At 51.6% G+C, this 20,984-nt stretch overlaps 1 protein-coding gene across 1 annotated transcript in view; it reads right to left on the bottom strand.

The window, feature by feature from the left end:
• Muc5ac (mucin 5AC, oligomeric mucus/gel-forming) overlaps nt 1-20,984 on the bottom strand; it is a 32,264-nt gene that overhangs the window by 7,925 nt on the left and 3,355 nt on the right. Inside the window, exons 7-38 of the mRNA XM_052172839.1 lie at nt 20,557-20,666; nt 20,223-20,436; nt 20,002-20,127; nt 19,700-19,814; nt 19,370-19,508; nt 18,022-18,132; nt 17,436-17,505; nt 17,213-17,350; nt 16,968-17,132; nt 15,587-15,681; nt 14,937-15,063; nt 14,411-14,666; nt 14,215-14,267; nt 13,681-13,781; nt 13,212-13,363; nt 12,844-12,982; nt 12,638-12,751; nt 12,353-12,532; nt 10,778-11,017; nt 10,283-10,439; nt 9,348-9,476; nt 8,952-9,123; nt 8,306-8,349; nt 8,007-8,192; nt 5,169-7,017; nt 4,480-4,556; nt 4,221-4,374; nt 3,883-4,094; nt 3,105-3,210; nt 2,878-3,011; nt 649-2,772; nt 230-423 (exon numbers count right to left, since the gene is read on the bottom strand). Of these exons, the coding sequence (XP_052028799.1) occupies nt 230-423; nt 649-2,772; nt 2,878-3,011; nt 3,105-3,210; nt 3,883-4,094; nt 4,221-4,374; nt 4,480-4,556; nt 5,169-7,017; nt 8,007-8,192; nt 8,306-8,349; nt 8,952-9,123; nt 9,348-9,476; nt 10,283-10,439; nt 10,778-11,017; nt 12,353-12,532; nt 12,638-12,751; nt 12,844-12,982; nt 13,212-13,363; nt 13,681-13,781; nt 14,215-14,267; nt 14,411-14,666; nt 14,937-15,063; nt 15,587-15,681; nt 16,968-17,132; nt 17,213-17,350; nt 17,436-17,505; nt 18,022-18,132; nt 19,370-19,508; nt 19,700-19,814; nt 20,002-20,127; nt 20,223-20,436; nt 20,557-20,666 (8,183 nt within the window). The remainder of the gene's footprint in view (nt 1-229; nt 424-648; nt 2,773-2,877; nt 3,012-3,104; nt 3,211-3,882; nt 4,095-4,220; nt 4,375-4,479; nt 4,557-5,168; nt 7,018-8,006; nt 8,193-8,305; nt 8,350-8,951; nt 9,124-9,347; nt 9,477-10,282; nt 10,440-10,777; nt 11,018-12,352; nt 12,533-12,637; nt 12,752-12,843; nt 12,983-13,211; nt 13,364-13,680; nt 13,782-14,214; nt 14,268-14,410; nt 14,667-14,936; nt 15,064-15,586; nt 15,682-16,967; nt 17,133-17,212; nt 17,351-17,435; nt 17,506-18,021; nt 18,133-19,369; nt 19,509-19,699; nt 19,815-20,001; nt 20,128-20,222; nt 20,437-20,556; nt 20,667-20,984) is intronic.

Consider the following 20,984-nt stretch of genomic DNA (forward strand, 5'->3'; position numbering starts at 1 on the left):
GGTGTGTTTTAAGCTCCAACCCCAACACCTCAACACCTGACAAGAACATCCCTTCCTGCAAACCATAGACCGTCCCTGCAAAACCATGAACAAACCCAGTCCAAAGCATGCTCTGTGTCAACTAGGAAGTGGTGACCTTCATGGGGACTGAAGCTGAGGTCTAATTGCAAAGACACCAAGGTCTCCACAGTGGCCACGAATCTCCAGAAAGGATGGGATATAGACTTACCAGTCTTGGAGGAAACACATTGCACCGATCCCGCTCAGTGACAGGTGGAGCCGTAGATGGAGATAGAGTTGGTGTAGGGGATGGCGTGGTGGAGGGACAGGCTTGACTAACACTTTTGACCACCTGACAGTCCTGGCTGCATATGGAATAGTAACAGTAGCCATCAAGGTCTGTCTGGTTGTAGATGATAGATCCTGCAAGACCAAGACGTATGTAGAAGTTGGGAAGGCCCTGGAAGAAAAGTCTGTTTCCAAGGTGGTGGGTTGCCAGCCTCAAGACTTTCCAGTTAGTGAAAGGATAATACTAGAAATGTTTGAAGGCAATTGGGACACCATCTGCCAAAACCAAGGATGTTCACAGGAGAAAAGGAGGAAATAGAGCAAGCACCTTAGAATTCCACATAAAAATATCTCACTTACCCAAAGGGTATAGCTGGCCTGACACGCTGCAGAAACATGGGGTAGTAGAGTGAACCCTAGGGCTGGTCGACGAGGATGGGGACACAGATGTTGGTGACACAACAGGAAATGAGGGCTTATGAGACAATGTCACAGGAGTCCGATCAGTCCTGGGGCAGCCTTCAGGAACATGACAGCACAGCACTCGCACTTCATAGTTGAGACACATCTCAGAGTGGCCACCCTGGTTCCTGTTGTTGCACACCAGGCCCACACTGGGGTCACACTGCACCACCTGACCCAGATCCTTTATATCTATCTCAGGATAGTTCTTAGCCCTGCATTGCAACTGTGTGATCTCCTCTGGCTGGTGACAGAGTCTCTCTCCACTACTCAGGATATTGCTGTAGGTTTCCAGGTCCCCTCCATGTGGCCCGGGTACGGGGAAGTCCGTGTCAAACCACTTGGTCCAGTTGCACTGTGGCTGGCAGTGGGTGGTCACTGGGGAATAAGTCACCTCAGAATAAAGCGTGGGACCCGTGGTACTGGTAGGAACAGAGGTGGTGCTGGTTCCAGGAACAAAGAGAGTGCTGGTTTTCCCCATGAATGTTGTGTGGGCAGTCTGCCCAGAGCTGGGACTGGTAGAAATGGTGCTGGTTTCTCCTATAGGTGTTGAGCTGCTTTGGGTTTTGTGGGCAGTGCTGCCCTTTCCTGTATTGGGTGAACTTGTTTGGGATGTGGAGGTGGTACTGTCTGTCTGCAAAGAACTGGTCCTGGTGTCCCTGGTGGAAATGGTGCTGGAGGTTGGTGTGGGTTTAGGTTTGGATGTTGGGCTAGCTTTGTGCCCAGAGGTGATGCTGGTGTCCCTGGTGGACACTGTGCTGGCTGTTGGGCCTGAGGCTGCGCTGGTTTGGGTTGTAGAGATGGTGCTGGTTTCTCCTATAGGTGTTGAGCTGGTTTGGGCTGTGGAGGATGTGCTGGCTGTCTGCACAGAGCGGGTACTCTTGTGGACCATGCCTCTGGTGGACACTGTGCTTGCCGTGTGCACAGAGCTGGTGCTGGTTTCTCCTATAGGGGTTGAGTTGGTTTGGGTTTTGTGAGCAGTGCTGCCTTTTCCTGTGGCAGGTGAGCTCATATGGGATACAGAGGTAGTACTGTCAGTCTGCACAAGGGTTGTCATGGTTTGGGGCATGGAGGTGCTGCTTGCTGTGTGCATGGAAGTGGTGCCAGGTGTTGAGCTGGTGACAGTCTCACTTGAGGTGCTGACAAGAGTGGCATGTGTGGTGGTGGGGCAGCCTTCAGGAACGTGACAGCACAGCACTCGCACCTCATAGTTGAGGCACATCCCAGAGTTGCCACCCTGGTCCCTGTTGTTGCACACCAGGCCCACACTGGGGTCACACTGCACCACCTGACCCAGATCCTTTATATCTACCTCAGGGGAGTTCTCAGCCCTGCATTGCAACTGTGTGATCTCCTCTGGCCGCTGACAGAGTCTCTCTCCACTCCTCAGGATGTTGCTGTAAGTTTCCAGGTCCCCTCCATGTGGCCCGGGCACTGGCAAGTCCGTGTCAAACCACTTGGTCCAGTTGCACTGTGGCTGGCAGTGGGTGGTCACTGGGGAATAAGTCACCTCAGAATAAAGCATGGGACCTGTGGTGCTGGTAGGAACAGAGGTGGTGCTGGTTCCAGGAACAGAGAGAGTGCTGGTTTTCCCCACGAATGTTGTGTGGGCCGTCTGCCCAGAGCTGGGACTGGTAGAAATGGTGCTGGTTTCTCCTATAGGTGTTGAGCTGCTTTGGGTTTTGTGGGCAGTGCTGCCCTTTCCTGTATTGGGTGAACTTGTTTGGGATGTGGAGGTGGTACTGTCTGTCTGCAAAGAACTGGTCCTGGTGTCCCTGGTGGGAATGGTGCTGGAGGTTGGTGTGGGTTTAGGTTTGGATGTTGGGCTAGCTTTGTGCCCAGAGGTGATGCTGGTGTCCCTGGTGGACACTGTGCTGGCTGTTGGACCTGAGGCTGTGCTGGTTTGGGTTATAGAGATGGTACTGGTTTCTCCACTAGGGGTCGAGCTGCTTTGGGGTCTGAGGGTGGTGCTCACTCTTCCTTTGGAAGGTGAGCTGGTTTGGGGTATTGAGGTGGTGCTGACTGTCTGCCCGAACTTGGTGCTGATGTCCCTGGTGGACACTGTGCTGGTTGTCTGCCTGGAGGTCAATTTAGGAATGGATGTTGTGCTTGCCGTGAGCACAGAGCTGGTGCTGGTTTCTCCTATAGGGGTTGAGCTGGTTTGGGTTTTGTGGGCAGTGCTGCCCTTTCCTGTATTGGGTGACCTTGTTTGGGATGTGGAGGTGGTACTGTCTGTCTGCAAAGAACTGGTCCTGGTGTCCCTGGTGGAAATGGTGCTGGAGGTTGGTGTGGGTTTAGGTTTGGATGTTGGGCTAGCTTTGTGCCCAGAGGTGATGCTGGTGTCCCTGGTGGACACTGTGCTGGCTGTTGGGCCTGAGGCTGTGCTGGTTTGGGTTGTAGAGATGGTGCTGGTTTCTCCTATAGGTGTTGAGCTGGTTTGGGCTGTGGAGGATGTGCTGGCTGTCTGCACAGAGCGGGTACTCTTGTGGACCATGCCTATGGTGGACACCGTGCTTGCCGTGTGCACAGAGCTGGTGCTGGTTTCTCCTATAGGGGTTGAGCTGGTTTGGGTTTTGTGAGCAGTGCTGCCTTTTCCTGTGGCAGGTGAGCTCATATGGGATACAGAGGTAGTACTGTCAGTCTGCACAAGGGTTGTCATGGTTTGGGACATGGAGGTGCTGCTTGCTGTGTGCATGGAAGTGGTGCCAGGTGTTGAGCTGGTGACAGTCTCACTTGAGGTGCTGACAAGAGTGGCATGTGTGGTGGTGGGGCAGCCTTCAGGAACGTGACAGCACAGCACTCGCACCTCATAGTTGAGGCACATCCCAGAGTTGCCATCCTGGTCCCTGTTGTTGCACACCAGGCCCACACTGGGGTCACACTGCACCACCTGACCCAGATCCTTTATATCTACCTCAGGGGAGTTCTCAGCCCTGCATTGCAACTGTGTGATCTCCTCTGGCCGCTGACAGAGTCTCTCTCCACTCCTCAGGATGTTGCTGTAAGTTTCCAGGTCCCCTCCATGTGGCCCAGGCACTGGGAAGTCCGTGTCAAACCACTTGGTCCAGTTGCACTGTGGCTGGCAGTGGGTGGTCACTGGGGAATAAGTCACCTCAGAATAAAGCATGGGACCTGTGGTGCTGGTAGGAACAGAGGTGGTGCTGGTTCCAGGAACAGAGAGAGTGCTGGTTTTCCCCACGAATGTTGTGTGGGCAGACTGCCCAGAGCTGGGACTGGTAGAAATGGTGCTGGTTTCTCCTATAGGTGTTGAGCTGCTTTGGGTTTTGTGGGCAGTGCTGCCCTTTCCTGTATTGGGTGAACTTGTTTGGGATGTGGAGGTGGTACTGTCTGTCTGCAAAGAACTGGTCCTGGTGTCCCTGGTGGGAATGGTGCTGGAGGTTGGTGTGGGTTTAGGTTTGGATGTTGGGCTATCTTTGTGCCCAGAGGTGATGCTGGTGTCCCTGGTGGACACTGTGCTGGCTGTTGGGCCTGAGGCTGTGCTGGTTTGGGTTGTAGAGGTGGTGCTGGTTTCTCCACTAGGGGTCGAGCTGCTTTGGGGTCTGAGGGTGGTGCTCACTCTTCCTTTGGAGGGTGAGCTGGTTTGGGGTATTGAGGTGGTGCTGACTGTCTGCCCGAACCTGGTGCTGATGTCCCTGGTGGACACTGTGCTGGTTGTCTGCCTGGAGGTCAGTTTAGGAATGGATGTTGTGCTTGCCGTGAGCACAGAGCTGGTGCTGGTTTCTCCAATAGGGGTTGAGCTGGTTTGGGTTTTGTGGGCAGTGCTGCCTTTTCCTGTGGCAGGTGAGCTCATATGGGATACAGAGGTAGTACTTTCAGTCTGCACAACGGTTGTCATGGTTTGGGGCATGGAGGTGCTGCTTGCTGTGTGCATGGAAGTGGTGCCAGGTGTTGAGCTGGTGACAGTCTCACTTGAGGTGCTGACAAGAGTGGCATGTGTGGTGGTGGGGCAGCCTTCAGGAATGTGACAGCACAGCACTCGCACCTCATAGTTGAGGCACATCCCAGAGTTGCCACCCTGGTCCCTGTTGTTGCACACCAGGCCCACACTGGGGTCACACTGCACCACCTGACCCAGATCCTTTATATCTACCTCAGGGGAGTTCTCAGCCCTGCATTGCAACTGTGTGATCTCCTCTGGCCGGTGACAGAGTCTCTCTCCACGCTTCAGGATGTTGCTGTAAGTTTCCAGGTCCCCTCCATGTGGCCCGGGCACTGGCAAGTCCGTGTCAAACCACTTGGTCCAGTTGCACTGTGGCTGGCAGTGGGTGGTCACTGGGGAATAAGTCACCTCAGAATAAAGCATGGGACCCGTGGTGCTGGTAGGAACAGAGGTGGTGCTGGTTCCAGGAACAGAGAGAGTGCTGGTTTTCCCCACGAATGTTGTGTGGGCCGTCTGCCCAGAGCTGGGACTGGTAGAAATGGTGCTGGTTTCTCCTATAGGTGTTGAGCTGCTTTGGGTTTTGTGAGCAGTGCTGCCTTTTCCTGTGGCAGGTGAGCTCATATGGGATACAGAGGTAGTACTGTCAGTCTGCACAACGGTTGTCATGGTTTGGGACATGGAGGTGCTGCTTGCTGTGTGCATGGAAGTGGTGCCAGGTGTTGAGCTGGTGACAGTCTCACTTGAGGTGCTGACAAGAGTGGCATGTGTGGTGGTGGGGCAGCCTTCAGGAACGTGACAGCACAGCACTCGCACCTCATAGTTGAGGCACATCCCAGAGTTGCCACCCTGGTCCCTGTTGTTGCACACCAGGCCCACACTGGGGTCGCACTGCACCACCTGACCCAGATCCTTTATATCTACCTCAGGGGAGTTCTCAGCCCTGCATTGCAACTGTGTGATCTCCTCTGGCCGGTGACAGAGTCTCTCTCCACTCCTCAGGATGTTGCTGTAAGTTTCCAGGTCCCCTCCATGTGACCCGGGCACTGGGAAGTCCGTGTCAAACCACTTGGTCCAGTTGCACTGAGGCTGGCAGTTGGTTGTCAGTGGTTGAGTGGTTGTGTGTGAATTACCTGAGACCAAGGTCTTTGTGTCTGTGACTGCTGAGTGACTCCTGGTGTCCTTGGTAGAAGAGGAATACACGGTCGTGGTCCAGCTGGGTTTTGTTTTTGTGCTAACTCCATGTGAGGGGGGATGTGTGGTAGTTGAAGCTGTGGAACAGTTGTTTACTACTGTGCAGCACTCTATCCGGATCTCATAGTTGTAGCAAATGGGCGGCAGCTGGTTCTTGTTCAAACAGAGCAAACCCTCCTCTCGGCTGCAGGTCACCACCTGCCCCAGCTCCTCCAGTGGTGTGTTGGGAAAGAATTGAGCCCTGCACTCAACATTTTGTGGCTTCTCACAGAACTTGTATCCTTTAGATCTCAGGTTTACAAAAGTGTCAAAATCTCCACTGTCTCTGCTGGGCCCAGGGTAGCTGCCATCTATCCAATCGGTCCAATGGCAAAGCTCCTGTTTGCACTCATGAGTTGTCTCAAAGGACGCCCTGGTAGACCCTGAGGTTGAGATGGACACAGATGATGTGGCTGGAGTTGGCTCTGGTGTTGGGCTAGTTGTGGTCAGAGTTGTTTTAACAGTGGTAGAAGTGACTGCGACAGGAGTAGATGGAGCTGGAGCTGGTGAAGAAGGCACTGAGGAAAGGGGAGAAGGACCTGAGGTAACTGTGCTGTATGCATGCTCAGTTGAGGTGACAGGGACTGAGGAGGTTGTGTCCCCCATGGTCGTTGTCCTGGAGGCTATCAGATGGGTGGTCTGGGTATGACCACTGGAGGTTGGACAGCTGATTGGGGTACAGCACTGGACTTTGATCTGGTAGTTGTCACAGAGCCCTGACTCCTGATCCCTGTTGTAGCAGGTCAGCCCTACAGTTGTGCTACACTCCAGGCTCTGCTGCAGCTCATGAAGGGGCGCATCAGGGCTGTCCTCAGCACGGCACTCCACTGCTTTTGGCACTTGACAGATCTGGTAGCCGTGGGCACGGAGGTTCTCCAGAGTGTCAAAGTCACCGCTGTCAATGCCACGGCCAGGATGGCTGACGTCCATCCAGGGAGACCAGAGGCACTCCTCCTGGCAACCTGATGTCGTTACGGTGGAGGCCGAAGTAGATGTGGTCAAGCTAGGGCCTGTGGCAGGGGTCTTCACAGACAATATGCTGCTGGTTGTTGACGCAACCTTGCTTGGAGACCCTGGGTACACTACACTCGGGGTAGGGCTAGAATGTGTGCTCGAGGGTCGCATTGAGGTCATGACTGTGGACAAAAGCAACAGGAGTAAGCACTGGGGCCTTGGGGCTGTCTGCCCAGTCCCTAGTCACAGCCTCGCTCCTCATTCATCAGCTGCCTTGAGGGTCTCACCACCCTGGTCATACCAACTTTGAAAGCTGAACATCATAGCCATGTCAGTCAGCCTGTCTTCCCAGTGCCTTTCAGTGGGCAGAAATAGAGCCTGGTGGGTCCACGAACAGACAAATTAATCTCTAAAGGGAACCTACTCTTTGAGCCATGCTGTGAGAGGGATCTATATGTGTAAACCCCTCAAAACTTGTTTGGGGTAAGTTTGCAACCCCCCAAGAGATTGCCTAATGATCCATAAAGCAAGCAGGCCGCTATGAATCTCATGTGCATCCAAGGTTGGCCTAGGACCACTTGTACTTGGAGATTCTAAGCTAAGGCCTGCTAGGCTAAAACCCCACACAAGATGGGAAACCCCTCATCTGCACTCCTTCCCCTAAACCCACCCACACAGAGAAAACTCCTCCACCCCTTTAGAGAAAATTCCAGGCTAACATGTCATCAATCCCGGTCTCCGAGTTTCCAGCAACCCACCCAAGAGAGCCCGGCCAGGGGCTCAGTTTCTGACCACAATCCCAGCTCCTAGCTGCACGGCATCACTCTACACCTAAGCTCTCTGAAACCCCCTTGCTTTAGCCTGGATGCTTCACTTCACTGCTCTCCACCGGTGGAGAGCTGCCTCCTAATAAACCTGCCTTTGTGTACTGTCACTCTGGTCTAATCTGACCTACAGCTGTGTCACTGAGAAAACACCCTTCAAGGCCCACACTCCCTTGAGGTAATGTCCAGTAGCTACAGAAAGCAGTGTCATGGACACCAGGCCTGCCACTAATATCCATAGATAGTCATTAATCTAACATTCAGCAAGAGAGGCAGTACCAATCAGCGTGGAAAGGGACACCGCTGGGAAACCTAGCATTCTCTGCCGCCAGTCACATCTGCCTTACCGAGCGGTGTGGAGAAGGAGAAGGTGGTGGGGGGTGTGGAGGTGGTGGAACTACAGGTGTCAACTCTCCTGTCGATGGTCCCATTGGCCAGGCAGTGTGCAGAGATACAGCCTCCCATGCCATCTGTTGTGTGGTAGATGATGTCTCCATGATGGTACTGTTGCCCGTTGTAGGTACAGACACAGGCTGTGGGGAATAGATATTTAGCTTGTCAGGGTGTGCTAAAGTTCTGGCAACGAATGCCCCTCCCCTGACACACCACCCCCATCTCCAGCTCAGAGAGAGCTGCAGGTGCTCACCACCAGCATCGTGGGTACAGTTCACACCACTCTCCGTACAAAAGCTGTCAAGAGAAGCAAGAAGTGGAGCTGAGCGCCTGGGAACTGGAACCGTCTGCAGAACCTGCTGTGCTTAGTATTAGTGATGAAACAGCCCTGCCACAGCCCAAGCTGGAGGCTGAGGTCCTACCCAGGGCCTCTGCTCTACTAAGGTCACACTCTCTCAAACATCAGCCCTCTCAATAACCAATGGTGGCAATGTGGACTTTGATGTGCATCATCCCCCTCATCCCTGGGAGGACATCAGGCCTGAGGACACATCACATTCATACACAGATGGATCTTAGGCCAAGGGTGCCGTCCCTCACAGCTTAGCCTCAAGCCAAGAATGCCCTCCCTGTCAGCCCAGCATCAAGCCAAGAGTATCCCCCTTCCTAGCTCAGCCTAAGGCAACAGTGTTCTCCCTCCTAGCTGAAGCTCAGGCCACTGGGGTCTGGCAGGTGTGCATGTAGAGGGTCCACAGAGCTGGTAATGTCATCCTTTCCCCTCAGCTCAACCTCAGACTGAGGGTACTTCTAGACCCCAAGCTGGTGCTATCAATAAGGTTAGTTTGAATTCCCCACAGTGTTTCAGGTTATCTATTACTCTGTCTGAGTGGCTGACTTACCAGGAATGACAGTTTTTGTCTGAAGGTACTGATGCACCTGGCCAGTACAACTTTCCATTGACGCGGCAGGGATGTGGTGGTAGAGGTGAGGGGGTGACTGTACAGTTGGATACACACTGCATCGTGCCCTCATCAAAGATGGGGGCTGTTGGTGGGCACTTGGGGTAACATCCTGTGGACCAAGAGACCTGAGTCCCAGACAGAGTCTTCCCAGAGCCCTCTCACCCTAGGATTACCCTCATCCACAACACTGGTGTTTGAGGTTGAAATCATAAAGACTCCTAGTGGGATCGGGAAGAATAAGAAGACCTCAGGCATTAGATCCCAGGATAGACCCCAGTCCTGATTCTAGGAACCCAACAGATCCTGCCCCTCCCAGTTCTGCCTTCAATCTACCTTCCAGACCGCGGAGATCTTGTAGGCACTGTCCAGTCGGGTTCTGGCAGGTGCGCATGCAGGGGGCCCCACACGGCTGGTAGTGCCACTCACACTGACCCTCTGGGTTGTAGTAGTCACAGAACAGTGCTGGAAAGGGAAAAGAGTTAGGGGATAAGCCAGCACCTAGGGTCTGCTAAGCCATTTCCCACCCCACCCCACCCCACCCGAGAAAGGGTAACTCAGATAAAGGTGTCCGGCTAATGGGAGTGCCAGAGCAGAAACCATCAAATGAGCTCTCCAGGCACAGCAGCTGCCCTCAGCCACACACGCCTCAGGGCTTCACATGGACCGTGACACTTAAGTTAAAGGGGTGCTGGTGCCTCCCGTGCAGGTTTTTTGAGGCCAGGCTTCCTCCTCCAGCTGCTCACCCTCATCTCTGTTTCACTTTCCTCAGGAAATTCTTAGTCCTTCAATGCATCCTGATGAATACACAGAACTGGCCACACCTGCCTGGAAACCTAGTCTACAGCAGATATCATAGCCCAGCCCTGGCAGTTCCCAGTCCTTGCAGCTGCTCATGTTAGAGCCGCTTGTTGAGTGGTCACAGCGTTTGTGCACTTGGATGTGTGTATTGTGTTTGTGTGTGTGTGTGTGTGTGCATGCGTGTGCGTGTGCGTGTGTGTGTGTGTGTGTGTGTGTGTACATGAATAGTGGTGCCTTCCCTCTGAGCTGCGCCTAAGGCAACAATGTTCTCCCTCCTAACTAAAGCTCAAGTCACTGGGGTTCTAGCAGGTGTGCATGCAGGGGGCCTACTGGGCTGGTAATGTCACTCTTTGCCCTCAGTGTGCATGCACACACATATTGGCCAGAATCAAGTCAGGCGGAGTGGAGAAGAATACCACCACCTCGTCCCCAGCCCCACCCTTCAGAAACACAGACAAAGCCCCACTCACGGCAGATGTCTGGTGTCCTCCAGGACACACACACACCCACTTCATGGCAGGCCTGGGCATAGGCAGCCACAGCAGTGCAGAAGCACTCGCAGTCACCCCCTGAGTCACAGGCACAAGCGTCATTCACACAAGCTTCATAGTACTTGGCTGGCTCCACCTGGAAGAGACAAAAGTGCCAGGCTCTGGGGATGCCTGCCTCCCCCATCTCTTAGTGCACATACTATCCTAATCATTTGGACTAGTTTCTACTAGTGTCCATGGTGACAAATGTATGACCATGAATATCTGGCCAGACCATCATAGCATCCATAGGTTGGCCCTGATCAGGGAGCTGCCTGAAGCTTCCTTAGTCCATGTTCAGAGTCAACAACCCCCCCCCAAACAATAGTCCATTCTGGTGTATGCATGTGGATCCCTGAGCCCCAGACACCCATGCCCTTGGCTGATGGCTTCTCCATCCTAAGGACCAGAGACCACCCCGCCCCACTGCCGTACGTGAGCATGGCAAGCGGAGAACGTTGCACTGTTGATGATGCTGCATTGCTTTTGGGCCCAGGACTTGCGGTAAGGGTTGGCAGTGCAAGGGTCTTCAGACACCAGGACATCCGGGCAGGATGGAGACAACTTCCAGCTATTTCCAAACTCCAGCATGTCACTGACCACAGACTGGCTGCGTGTGGTGAAGTCATTGATGGCATTGTCATCAAAGTTCCCACACAGGCCACAGACCTTGCCCTATAGAGAGACACAGAGATTAGAGGTGTGGGACAGAAACCCCTTGCTTTACCCTGATATCGGTTCTGCTCTACTGTGACCCAACCTCCTGAAGAACGAGTCCAAGAAAAGCAGTGAGTGTGGGTTTGGAAGGCAACACCTTTGGTGTCCAGTGATAGTGCACGGTAATTGTGCCTATCTGTGTCTGCCCCCAGGCCACGACCCCTGCCCATGGCTTCCTAGGAGGCCTATGAGTCCCCCAGCTTGGCAGTTTAGGAAACTTCTAACCACATTTTTTTTCCATGAGGCTGCTTTGTCCTTCCCTCTACGTTAACTTTAGTACCAGTTCTCAGTCACTTTGTTGGGTGAGCATGGGGCCATGGCCGTCAGTTTAGAGCCTGTCTTGGATAGCAGTCCAAAACACTACTGTGATCTGGACAGTGGGCCCGTATTTGCTCCTGTTCTAACCCTGATACTTGTGAGCGGTGCCTTCCTAGAAACAGAATCTTTGAAGATGTAGTCCAGTGGCATGAGGCTCCACTAAGGCAGAGTGGGTTCTGGGTCCCCTGTCTTGTGTTCTTATTACAGAGAAAAAATATTGACACAACCACATACAGGGAAAACCATGAGATACCAGAGGTAGAGACTGGGAGAGTGAAGCTACAATCCTGGAGCTCCAAAAGCTAAAGAGGCAAGCAAGAGCCTCCTGAGCCTCCAGAGGGGTCACAGCCCTACTGATACATCTCTTGGGCTTCCAGTGTGCAGATACAAAAGAGAACAACGAGTTTGTGGTCATTTGTTACAAAACCCGCAAGACATGCACAGCACCGGCTTTCCTCACTGCTATCCTAAAGGTTCTTCCTTCCATCCCCTCCATCTCTCAAAAATGTATTTCATTAATTGTAGTATGTGTGCATTTGTGTGTGTGTGTGTGTGTGTGTATGTGTGTGTGTGTTCATGTATGTGTGTGTGTGTGTGTTCATGTATGTGTGTGTGTGTGTGTTGCATGTTCCACAGAGGTCAGGTCTACTACCGTGTGGGTCCTGAGAATTAAACTCTAGCCTGAGGTCATCAAGCTTGTCAGCAAATGCCTTTACCTACTGAGCCATCTCCCCGACCCTACTTTCTCTGTCTCTCTTTGCCTTTCTCTGTCTCTGTCTCTTTGCACATGCCTCTTGATCTCTCTCACTCTTTCTGTTCATCTCTGACTATCTCTCTCAATCTTTTTGCCTCGCTGTCTTACTTTTCCCTCTATCTCTGTGTGTGTTTCTGTCTCTCTCTGCTCATCTCCCCACCTCTGTGTGTGTCCCAGGCCTTGAGAGGGATAACAGAAATGCTTCCCTGGCTCAGCCTCACCTTGAACTCAGGGCTGAGTCTGAGAAAGATGCTGGTCTTCTTGTCCCACAAAAGCACCAAGCCGATGTCAGTTTCCACCACCAGGTAGTTGCCCATCTGGTGGACAAAGTAGGGGGGCTCCTGCCCTGCATCTTTCTGGACCACCTCCATCTTGCTGTCACTCAACTTCAGCTCATAGTTCTGTGTGGCAAGAGATCCTCAGGGCCTGGCCAGGAACCCGCTCCCTCCTTGTGCCCCTGTGCCACTGTGCAACCCCCAGGGTGTTTGGCTATCTCGATTACTCACCCCTAGGAAGATCTTGATGCCCTTGGAGCAGGTGGTTCCTGTAGTACCACAGGGGATGTTCTCAGTGACAACACGAAAGGCATCCTGGGAGCTGCCATTCCCACCACAGTTGTCCTGGAGGAGCAAAAGACCATAATAGGGCATGGAAGGGTGCTGAGTTCCTAGGGCTGAGTGTCATCTCTGGAGAGACCGCCAGACAAGCATACCTGCAGCAGTGTGTACTCGCAGTCCCCGTTGAAACTGTAGCGCTGCCCATCAAAAGTGATGTAGTGGCCGTCCCCATACACGGCACAGGTGGCTAGGCAAGGCTTGTCTGTGCATCGCCACATCCTGTTCTCACAGGTGCTGCATAGGAAGTGGAGGTCGGCTGAGGGCTCCCACCAGAGTGGAGACCTTCCCAGAGGCTCTATGGGGATGCCTTATGGGAAACTGAAGCACAGAGCTTAGACACCTTGAGCGCCTATGCTGTATATGCTATCAGAAGCTAAGCCTGAGGTTAGTCCATTCCTAACAAGGACCTCTGTTCCTGAGGATAGCTTGGATATCCACCTCTCCCGCTGTGACCCCCACATACCAGTTGTTGCAGCCCACTTGGATAGTCTCCCCAGGCCTGTAGGTGGCCTCGTTGTGCACACAAGGACAGTCCTCAGCAACAACACAGCCTCCATTGCCATCTGCCACCAGTCCATTCGGGCACACACAGCCAGGCACACACTCGGAGCTATACTGTAGGGAATATGGACAAGGTGAAAGGGACTGATGTGGACGTCTGGGGCTGAGATATCCTTTTTGTCTGCAGGACAGTGGGTACCATGGGAACAGGACACTCCACAGCAGAGAGACCAGAGGTGCTCTGAGAATACAGTCTAGCCATGCTGCCCTGAAGGCCCTCAGCATTGGAGAGCCCTGCTGCTCTGCTCCAGGAGCAGCCACGAGGGAGCCTGATGGTCTCCACAGACACCAAAGCAGGAAAGGTTAAGGAAGGGAAGGGGTCATCAGGAAGGTCCTAGGAAGGGTTCTTAGGGAGTGACCAGGTCACTTACGCAGGTCATGTCTAGGGTGTGACAGCTCTTCTGACATCCAGCTCCAGTGTCACCAAGTGTGGCATTGCGACAGTCAAAATAGATCATGGGTGCATCACACACTGGAGAAGGAAGGGGACCAGGGAGATGATGCCTTCCATCCCTGCTAAACTTTCTCCGAGGAAGGCCAGTACTGTAATATCTTAGCCATTTGTTTCTAGATAGGCAAGCATGTGGCTGCCTGCCCTGGGGTGGGGGGAGGTGCACATCTGTGTTATGCATGCAGAATTCATGTAAGTGTGTGTGTGTGTGTGTGTGTGTGTGTGTGTGTGTGTGTGTGTTATGTGAGATGTGAATGCACTGAATGTTTGCATGATTATGTGTGCACAGTGTCCACACCTCATCTCCCCTGTTTTGGAATCCAAGGGCACAGACACAGACTGCACCACAACAGTGAAACTAATCATCAGCCCAGCTCTGTTCACTTGGGGTGCATCAACCCTAACAGCTCTTTGGGTGTCCTCCCAGAGTTGACAGGCTTCCTCCCAGACTCACCTGGAGTCGGGGCAGGACCTCCGATACAAGTTAGTGCTCCTTGGGTGCAGGTGCTGAAAGTAGAGGGCTTTAGAATATCATCCACTCTGGGCCCTGTGAGTCCCCACCATGTCCTCCTTGTCTGCATGACTACAGGTGCATGGGGGCAGGGTGAGAGGGGTCCTCTGGGAACTGTCTGCAGGCCTAAGGGTCTTACCAAACGGCCCCACTGTCATGCACAGACTCGCCATTGGGAACTGTGGATCCCTTGTAGTAGCAAGGACAGCTGGTGGCCTGTACACATTTGCCCGAATCATCCAAGAAGGTGCCTTTGGGGCAGGTGCAGCCATCTACAGGGATGAAGCTGATGTGGCAGGTGACATCTTCCTCATTCAGAGAACGGCAGGTGGGCTGGCAGGTGCTGATGTGGTATTGATAGGTCATTGACTTGGGACAGGTAATTGTAGCCTTTGCTGTGTGAGAACAGAAAGAAGAGAGACTTAGAACACTGGCGGACACATAGCCCAGGAATCAGAACAAGAGGACCTAGCAGTCTGACGCCTTTTCAGCTCCCCCAGATACTGTCTCCCGATTAGCTCTCTCGGTCATAATGGCATGGATCTCCCTTAGTTTCAGAGACTGATGTAGGAAAAAGACCCTTAGAGCATCCAATCAGCTGGTCGGCAAAGGAGAGGGGCCCTGATCTGTACAGAAAGAGAGTTGTTTGCCCACAGCAGACTCACGGCAGATGCCGTCCCTCCAGTCACTGAGCAGCACGCCTTTGGCAGCACAGGCACGCACATAGGAGGACAGGGCTGCACACATGCAGTCCTCACTCTTCTCACAGTTGCATGTGTCAAACATGCAGTTCTGGGGGTGGAGACATTGGAACATCAGGGACCCAGCCTTGAACTCAGGAACCTGGTATCTGACTGCCCCTCCCCCAACCCTAACATATTCCTAACTTCCTTACCTTTCCTCAGGACATTTCCCCATCCCCCACTCCTCCTCATTTCTCTTTAATGGTGAACTCTCCCAGCCTCTAAGACATAGATGCTGGAAAGACCCTGGCCCTTTATCTCTGTGACCCACCTGGTCCACCTCTAGAACATCCTGTCTTCCTTACTGTCTTATGACTCACACGTCTCAAAAGATTCATGTTTAGTTCTGTTCCTAGTATAGACCCGAGGCTTGATCTAAACTCAATGAACATGCAATGAGAAAAAAAAGGACCATGGATATCAGGAGCAGAACTGGAGATACAGGCTTGGAGAATATTCCTGCTGCATGCTGCCTGTCAGTTGCTTCCCTCCAGTGTCATTTAATCTTCCAAATATGGAGCACACAATGCAGTGTCGGAGTCCTAGCTGAAAAAGCAGTGAGGGGACATTACCGAGAAGAAGGTGCTAGGGTTCACGGTGGCGTGGCACTGGGAAAACGGGCCGCTGGCGTTAGTCAGCTGAGAACACCAGTGCAGAGCATACTTTTCTGTGGATAGAAAGAAACCCATCAGCTATTTATTTACCCAAGCCCCTGGGTCTCTCCCACATGGAGTCATGAGGCATGAAGAAGTTACAATCATTGTTTCTCTTCTTTCCTATGTCCCCAGACCCTTCACCTCCTAGGAATATGAGTGTCCATTGCCATGGATAAATAGTCATAACGTCTGGTCAAAAATACAGAAGAAAAGGGGAAAGGAGCAACTGATACTGAACCCCGCTTCCTCAACCCTTCTCAGGGGGCTGGACAGTGTCACAAGTACATTAGAGGCTTCTTGCTTTCTTTTACCCTGAATCAGGACCCCTAAGATCCAATGCCCTGTGTTCAGCTGATGATGTCCCTGCCATTTTTGAACTTGCCTCTGACCTTCAAAATGAATGAATTGTTTCCACATGCTACAGTCAAGCTAATAATAAGCCTCATGACTCATTGAAGACAATGTATCCAATTTGATGTCCTATCCTATGCTCAGCCTATTCAAGTTAACCTGCCTTTAAGAGAACCATATAACTGACCTTGCTATGCCTTGGATTTCTTCCATAACTAGTTTTTACAATCTAAGCTAAACGTATAATTTTAATCTTAAATTGTGTCCTTTTCCACGCCCTGACCCAGAATAATGAATGAGTGTTATGGTAATCACATGCTGAAAGCATCCAACAGGTTGAAATCAGTATTACACAAAACAAATATCCCATAAATGTTGGATGCACCAAGCAGATACAAGTTGATAAAGTCTGTGTGTAGTTTTGATTGATATTCTGGGTCAACTGAGGTCAGGAAATATTTTTTTTCTTTGTAAAACTGTTAAAAATGTGTACAAAAAAAGAATTTCTCATTGCTTCTTCTGGCCATATTCTTCATGCTGCTTAATAAACATGGAGCAAAACCTTTTGTTACAGACAGGCAACAAATAAACAGGCTACTAACTACAAATATAGACATGGAAAACACCAGAAAAGAAATGGGGGATTCAAATTTGAGGTCACTGTGAGTCAAACTATTCCAAGAGAAAGCACCCTCTTTTCACTCCTCCATGTGGCACCTACACACCTCAGGCCGTCTCTGGCATTTCTTCAATGTGTGATTGACACAGTGCAGTGTACACTTGTTTGCTTATTCATCACTTCGGGGTAGATAGCTGAACACCAAGCCAGGCTAGAGTTGCTGAGAAAATGATTCTTGGGAAATAACCAGATCACCAAAGAAACCGAGTAAACAAAGCCCTTGGCAATCAACAGAGCACAGACAGACAGCTAAATAAACAAAGTCACCATTCTCCACGCTGAGCGAGCAGGGGTCCTCAAAGATATTCTTGACATTGGGACAAGCCGCCTGAGTCTTGAAGGTGTTGAAGAAAGCAGCTGCTGTGCCCTCCACAACCCCACTGATGGTCTGGAAGTCATCAGCCTGCATACTGTTGAAGTTACCACAGAGCCCTGGGGGCAGAAGAGCTGGTTGAGGCACCACGTGGGCTCTAAGATGGAATGGGCTCAGACCCAGAGTCAGTCCTTCTTACCGCAGGTTAGCCCCCTGAGCTCAGGTGTCAGACGCACAGACACTTGCATAATGGGATTCAGCTGGATCTCAAGCTGCAAACCCAGATTGGTCTGACCAATGATGAAGAATGTTGAAGGCCGGAAGAAGGTAACGTTGGCTGTGGGCAGAAGATGAGGATTTCAAGGTGATGGATGTCCCATGAGATGGAGATACACATTCAGACTCACACAAGCAACTCTCACCTGTAGACACCGGCAACTGGGTATAGATCTGGTTCACAAAGACCTCTCCTGTGGCTTTCACCGTGACCACCTAGAACCAATTCCAGAGCCAAGGGGGTCAGTATGGGACTAAGGCAATATCTCCCTCACTGACTCTTCGTAACCCACACAGGCTGTGAAGTGTCCTCGCTAGGTCTAGGAGACCTTGGATTACAAAGCTGTAGTCACCAGGAAGTAAACTTGTGTTCCAAGATCAGGCCCCATACTTACCCTGATTTTCTAAACTTTCAAATGAATCATATCTTAAGTAATATAAAAACAGAAACTAATGTATAAAAAATAACTTCAATGGAGAAGTTGTACTAGACAGAAATGCTTGAGTCCTCTTTCCTAGGTCCAAGTGGTGCAACTACAGGAGCCTCAGAGCCAACACCTACAATGTTCTACTTAAGGATAGTCTCCAAAGACCCACAGGTAGAGATGGGCTCACTGTTCAGGGTGTGAATCCAGGGACTAGGCAGAGCTGACTGGTAATGTGAACATGTTCTTTCCACTTCCCAGGACCTACCTCTTCCAGGTTCCCCTCAGCTCTCCCTGTGATACTCACCGTCTGCCCCCCACCCAGGTTCAAGGTCACAGTCTTCAGACAAGTCTCACTTTCAGTCAGTCCACACTTCCGCAGCTCAGTCAGGACAGTGAAGGCATTACTATTACAGGGCTGCAGAGGATGACACAGGTCCTTACATACTGCCCAAACCCCTGCCCACATCACCCTCTCCCTCCTCCAGCATATGCTACCTCTCCTTGTTGAAAATCCCCAGTCCACCACTGTCATATATTCTAAGAAGCAGAATTTGAATCCAGGAGGAAGGTGCTCCTAGGAGCACATGCCATGAGTTTCCCTATCCCCCAACAAGGGGACTCAATATACCTACTGAATGCAATAAGTCTAAAAGTTGGGAAGGAGAGTGAGGGGAGCTGGGAGTGGGAGAGAAGGTGGATGATTAAAACACATTGTGTATGTTTATGAAATTTTCAAAAACTAAATAAAAATACTTTTAAAAGAAAAACAGTTGTGGTTGTTTGTTTGTTTGTTTGTTTGGAGACAGGGTTTTTCTGTGTAGCCCTGGCTGTCCTAGAACTCACTCTGTAGACCATGTTAGTTTTTTTAAGATCAATGGTTTCCAAGGTGGAGAGGGAGATGATCAGGTGCAGTCTAGGATGGTCAGCATGGTTAACTACTGGTTGGAACTAGAGTATTAAATACAGGACCTTTCACATTTGTGAAACCCTGGGGCATGCTCCTGAGTGGACCTGAGGGACTCTGCCATGGACAGAAATGGCTGACTGTTTTTCAGCATCAGTTGTAACCAACGCACTATACTAAAGCAAAATGTTAGTACAGGCAAGGCTGATGGAGCCGGTAAGGTTTAGGAATTCCCTGGATTTCCTATTTATTTGTAAACATAAAACTCTTCCAAAAATAAAACCACACATGGACTGGAGAGATGGATCAATGATTGTGTACTGCTCTTGCAAAGGGCCAAAGTACAGCATCTATATCAAGTAGCTCACAACCACCTGTAACTCCAGCTCCAAGGAATACGATGCCTCCTCTGGCCTCCATAGGCAGCATACACATGTACACACAGAGACACACACGCATACACATAAACAAAATATGTAAATAAAATAAGTCTCTTTGAAAATGACAAGATCCAAAGGACCAGAGCAATGTGCAGGGGTTATTCAGAACTAGAGGTTCAATCAGCAGCTGACTGACTCCATAGAGCTCCAGGCCAACAGGCAAAGGTATTTCCTCACAGTTTAGCATGAAGTCCCCCAGGGTCTCCCTGCTGCAGCAGTAATGGAAGCCTAGACTCCTAATACCTGGGGAGGCACTTGGCTTGGTACAGCTCCCAAAATCAGAAGCCCGAGGACACCGTAGGCCTCACCTTGCTCAGCACGTAGGTGCAGTCCCCATGTACAGTGTATTGTCTTTCATCAAATGTGGAGATGTGGGAGCCTCCCAGTACTGAGCAGGCGCCAGAGCATGGGACTTCCTGGCAGCTCCACTGACCTCCAGAGCATGTGCTAGAGGTAGGAAGAAGAAGAACATATTGTATACTAGTCCCAGGAACAACACTCCTGCTGTTTTTGTCACCAAACTGATAACTCCTGCCCATGGGTCACTGGCCACAGCAGCCTGAGACCTAACAAGTCCACAAATTCCGAGGAAGACAGTATCCATCAGAGTCTTGGATGGGGAACCCAAAACGTACCACTTGGTGCAGTCAGTAGAGTAATTGGTACCCGGTGCATAAAATGTCCCATTGTACAGGCAGGCACACTGGGACACAGGGACACAGCCTGTCTGGTTGACGTCATCAAGCACCATACCTGTAGAAAGCAAGTCCATGTGAGAGGTGACATCTAAGAACCTCCGTAAATATCAACAGCACAGAGACACTTTGGGCCAGGGCCATAGCCATCTATCACCAAGGCTGAACTATAGCAGCATGACCACCAAAGCAGCTGTGTTCTTTGGAGATCTGGGGTTGGGGTTGGGGTGGAGACTCCATCTTACCCTCAGGACAGAAGCAGCCAGCAACACAGTGGTCCTCACAGACCTGGGAACGCTGGGGGTTGGAGCAGGTGTCCACACAGGGAGAGCCACATTCCTGGTGCTGCATGTTGAGGGGGCATGTCTGGGCTGCAAGAAGACCAGAAAGTAAGATCATATCAAGTCAGGTCCCATTTACCAGCTGGATAATGCTATGATGGGGAGGTGAGGCTGAGGGCACTTACAGCAGAGGCTGGGACCCCTCCAGTCCTGGGGCTGTCCTCCAGCATGGGCACACTGCCGGGAGTACTCAGCCAAGGTATGGCAGATGCAGTCAGACGGGTCCGAGCTCTCACAGAGACAGAGGTCCTGCCAGCAAGCCTCCAGGTAGCTGCTGATGTCCACCAAGGCTGCACAGTCTGAGAACAGCTGACCTTTCAGGATCTTTTCACAGACGCCCTGGACAACGGCAGGAACCCATGCTGAGTTCAGACCTCAGGCTTCCCAGAAGCACCTGGGTTAGCCCACAGTCCACAACCCTCCTCCCCACCCTGCCCACCCATTCCTCTCAAGCCTCACAGATCTGGTGGAACAGTTCTTCTGGGACACAGGGAGGGGGTCTTGGCACTGTTCTGTGGGGCCGTCCATCTTCTGAAGGTTCCCAAACTCAAGGGGTGTCAGCCTGACATCTGCAGGAAGCCCAGAGCAGTTCTGTCTGCAGTTCTCACACGCTCAGCCCATCATCACAATGGACAAGCCAAAAGGATTCCCCTCTAAAAATGTCCATGTGATCCTGTGATCCCTGCTAGCCTATATACACAGCAGCATACCAGAGCAGACATATGCATGGATAGGTTCTGTCACCAACAGCTTATGGGGGACTTAGGGAGACTGGAAGAGGGAGAAGTGTGGGAGTATCTGGATGATACAGCCACATTTGGGATTGCACCACATGGTGGTAAAGAGATGTGACCCTCTCAGGCCTGAGAGAAGCAGGGAGGACTCCA

This window comes from Apodemus sylvaticus, chromosome 1 (genome assembly GCF_947179515.1).
Source record: "Apodemus sylvaticus chromosome 1, mApoSyl1.1, whole genome shotgun sequence".
NCBI lineage: Eukaryota > Metazoa > Chordata > Mammalia > Rodentia > Muridae > Apodemus > Apodemus sylvaticus.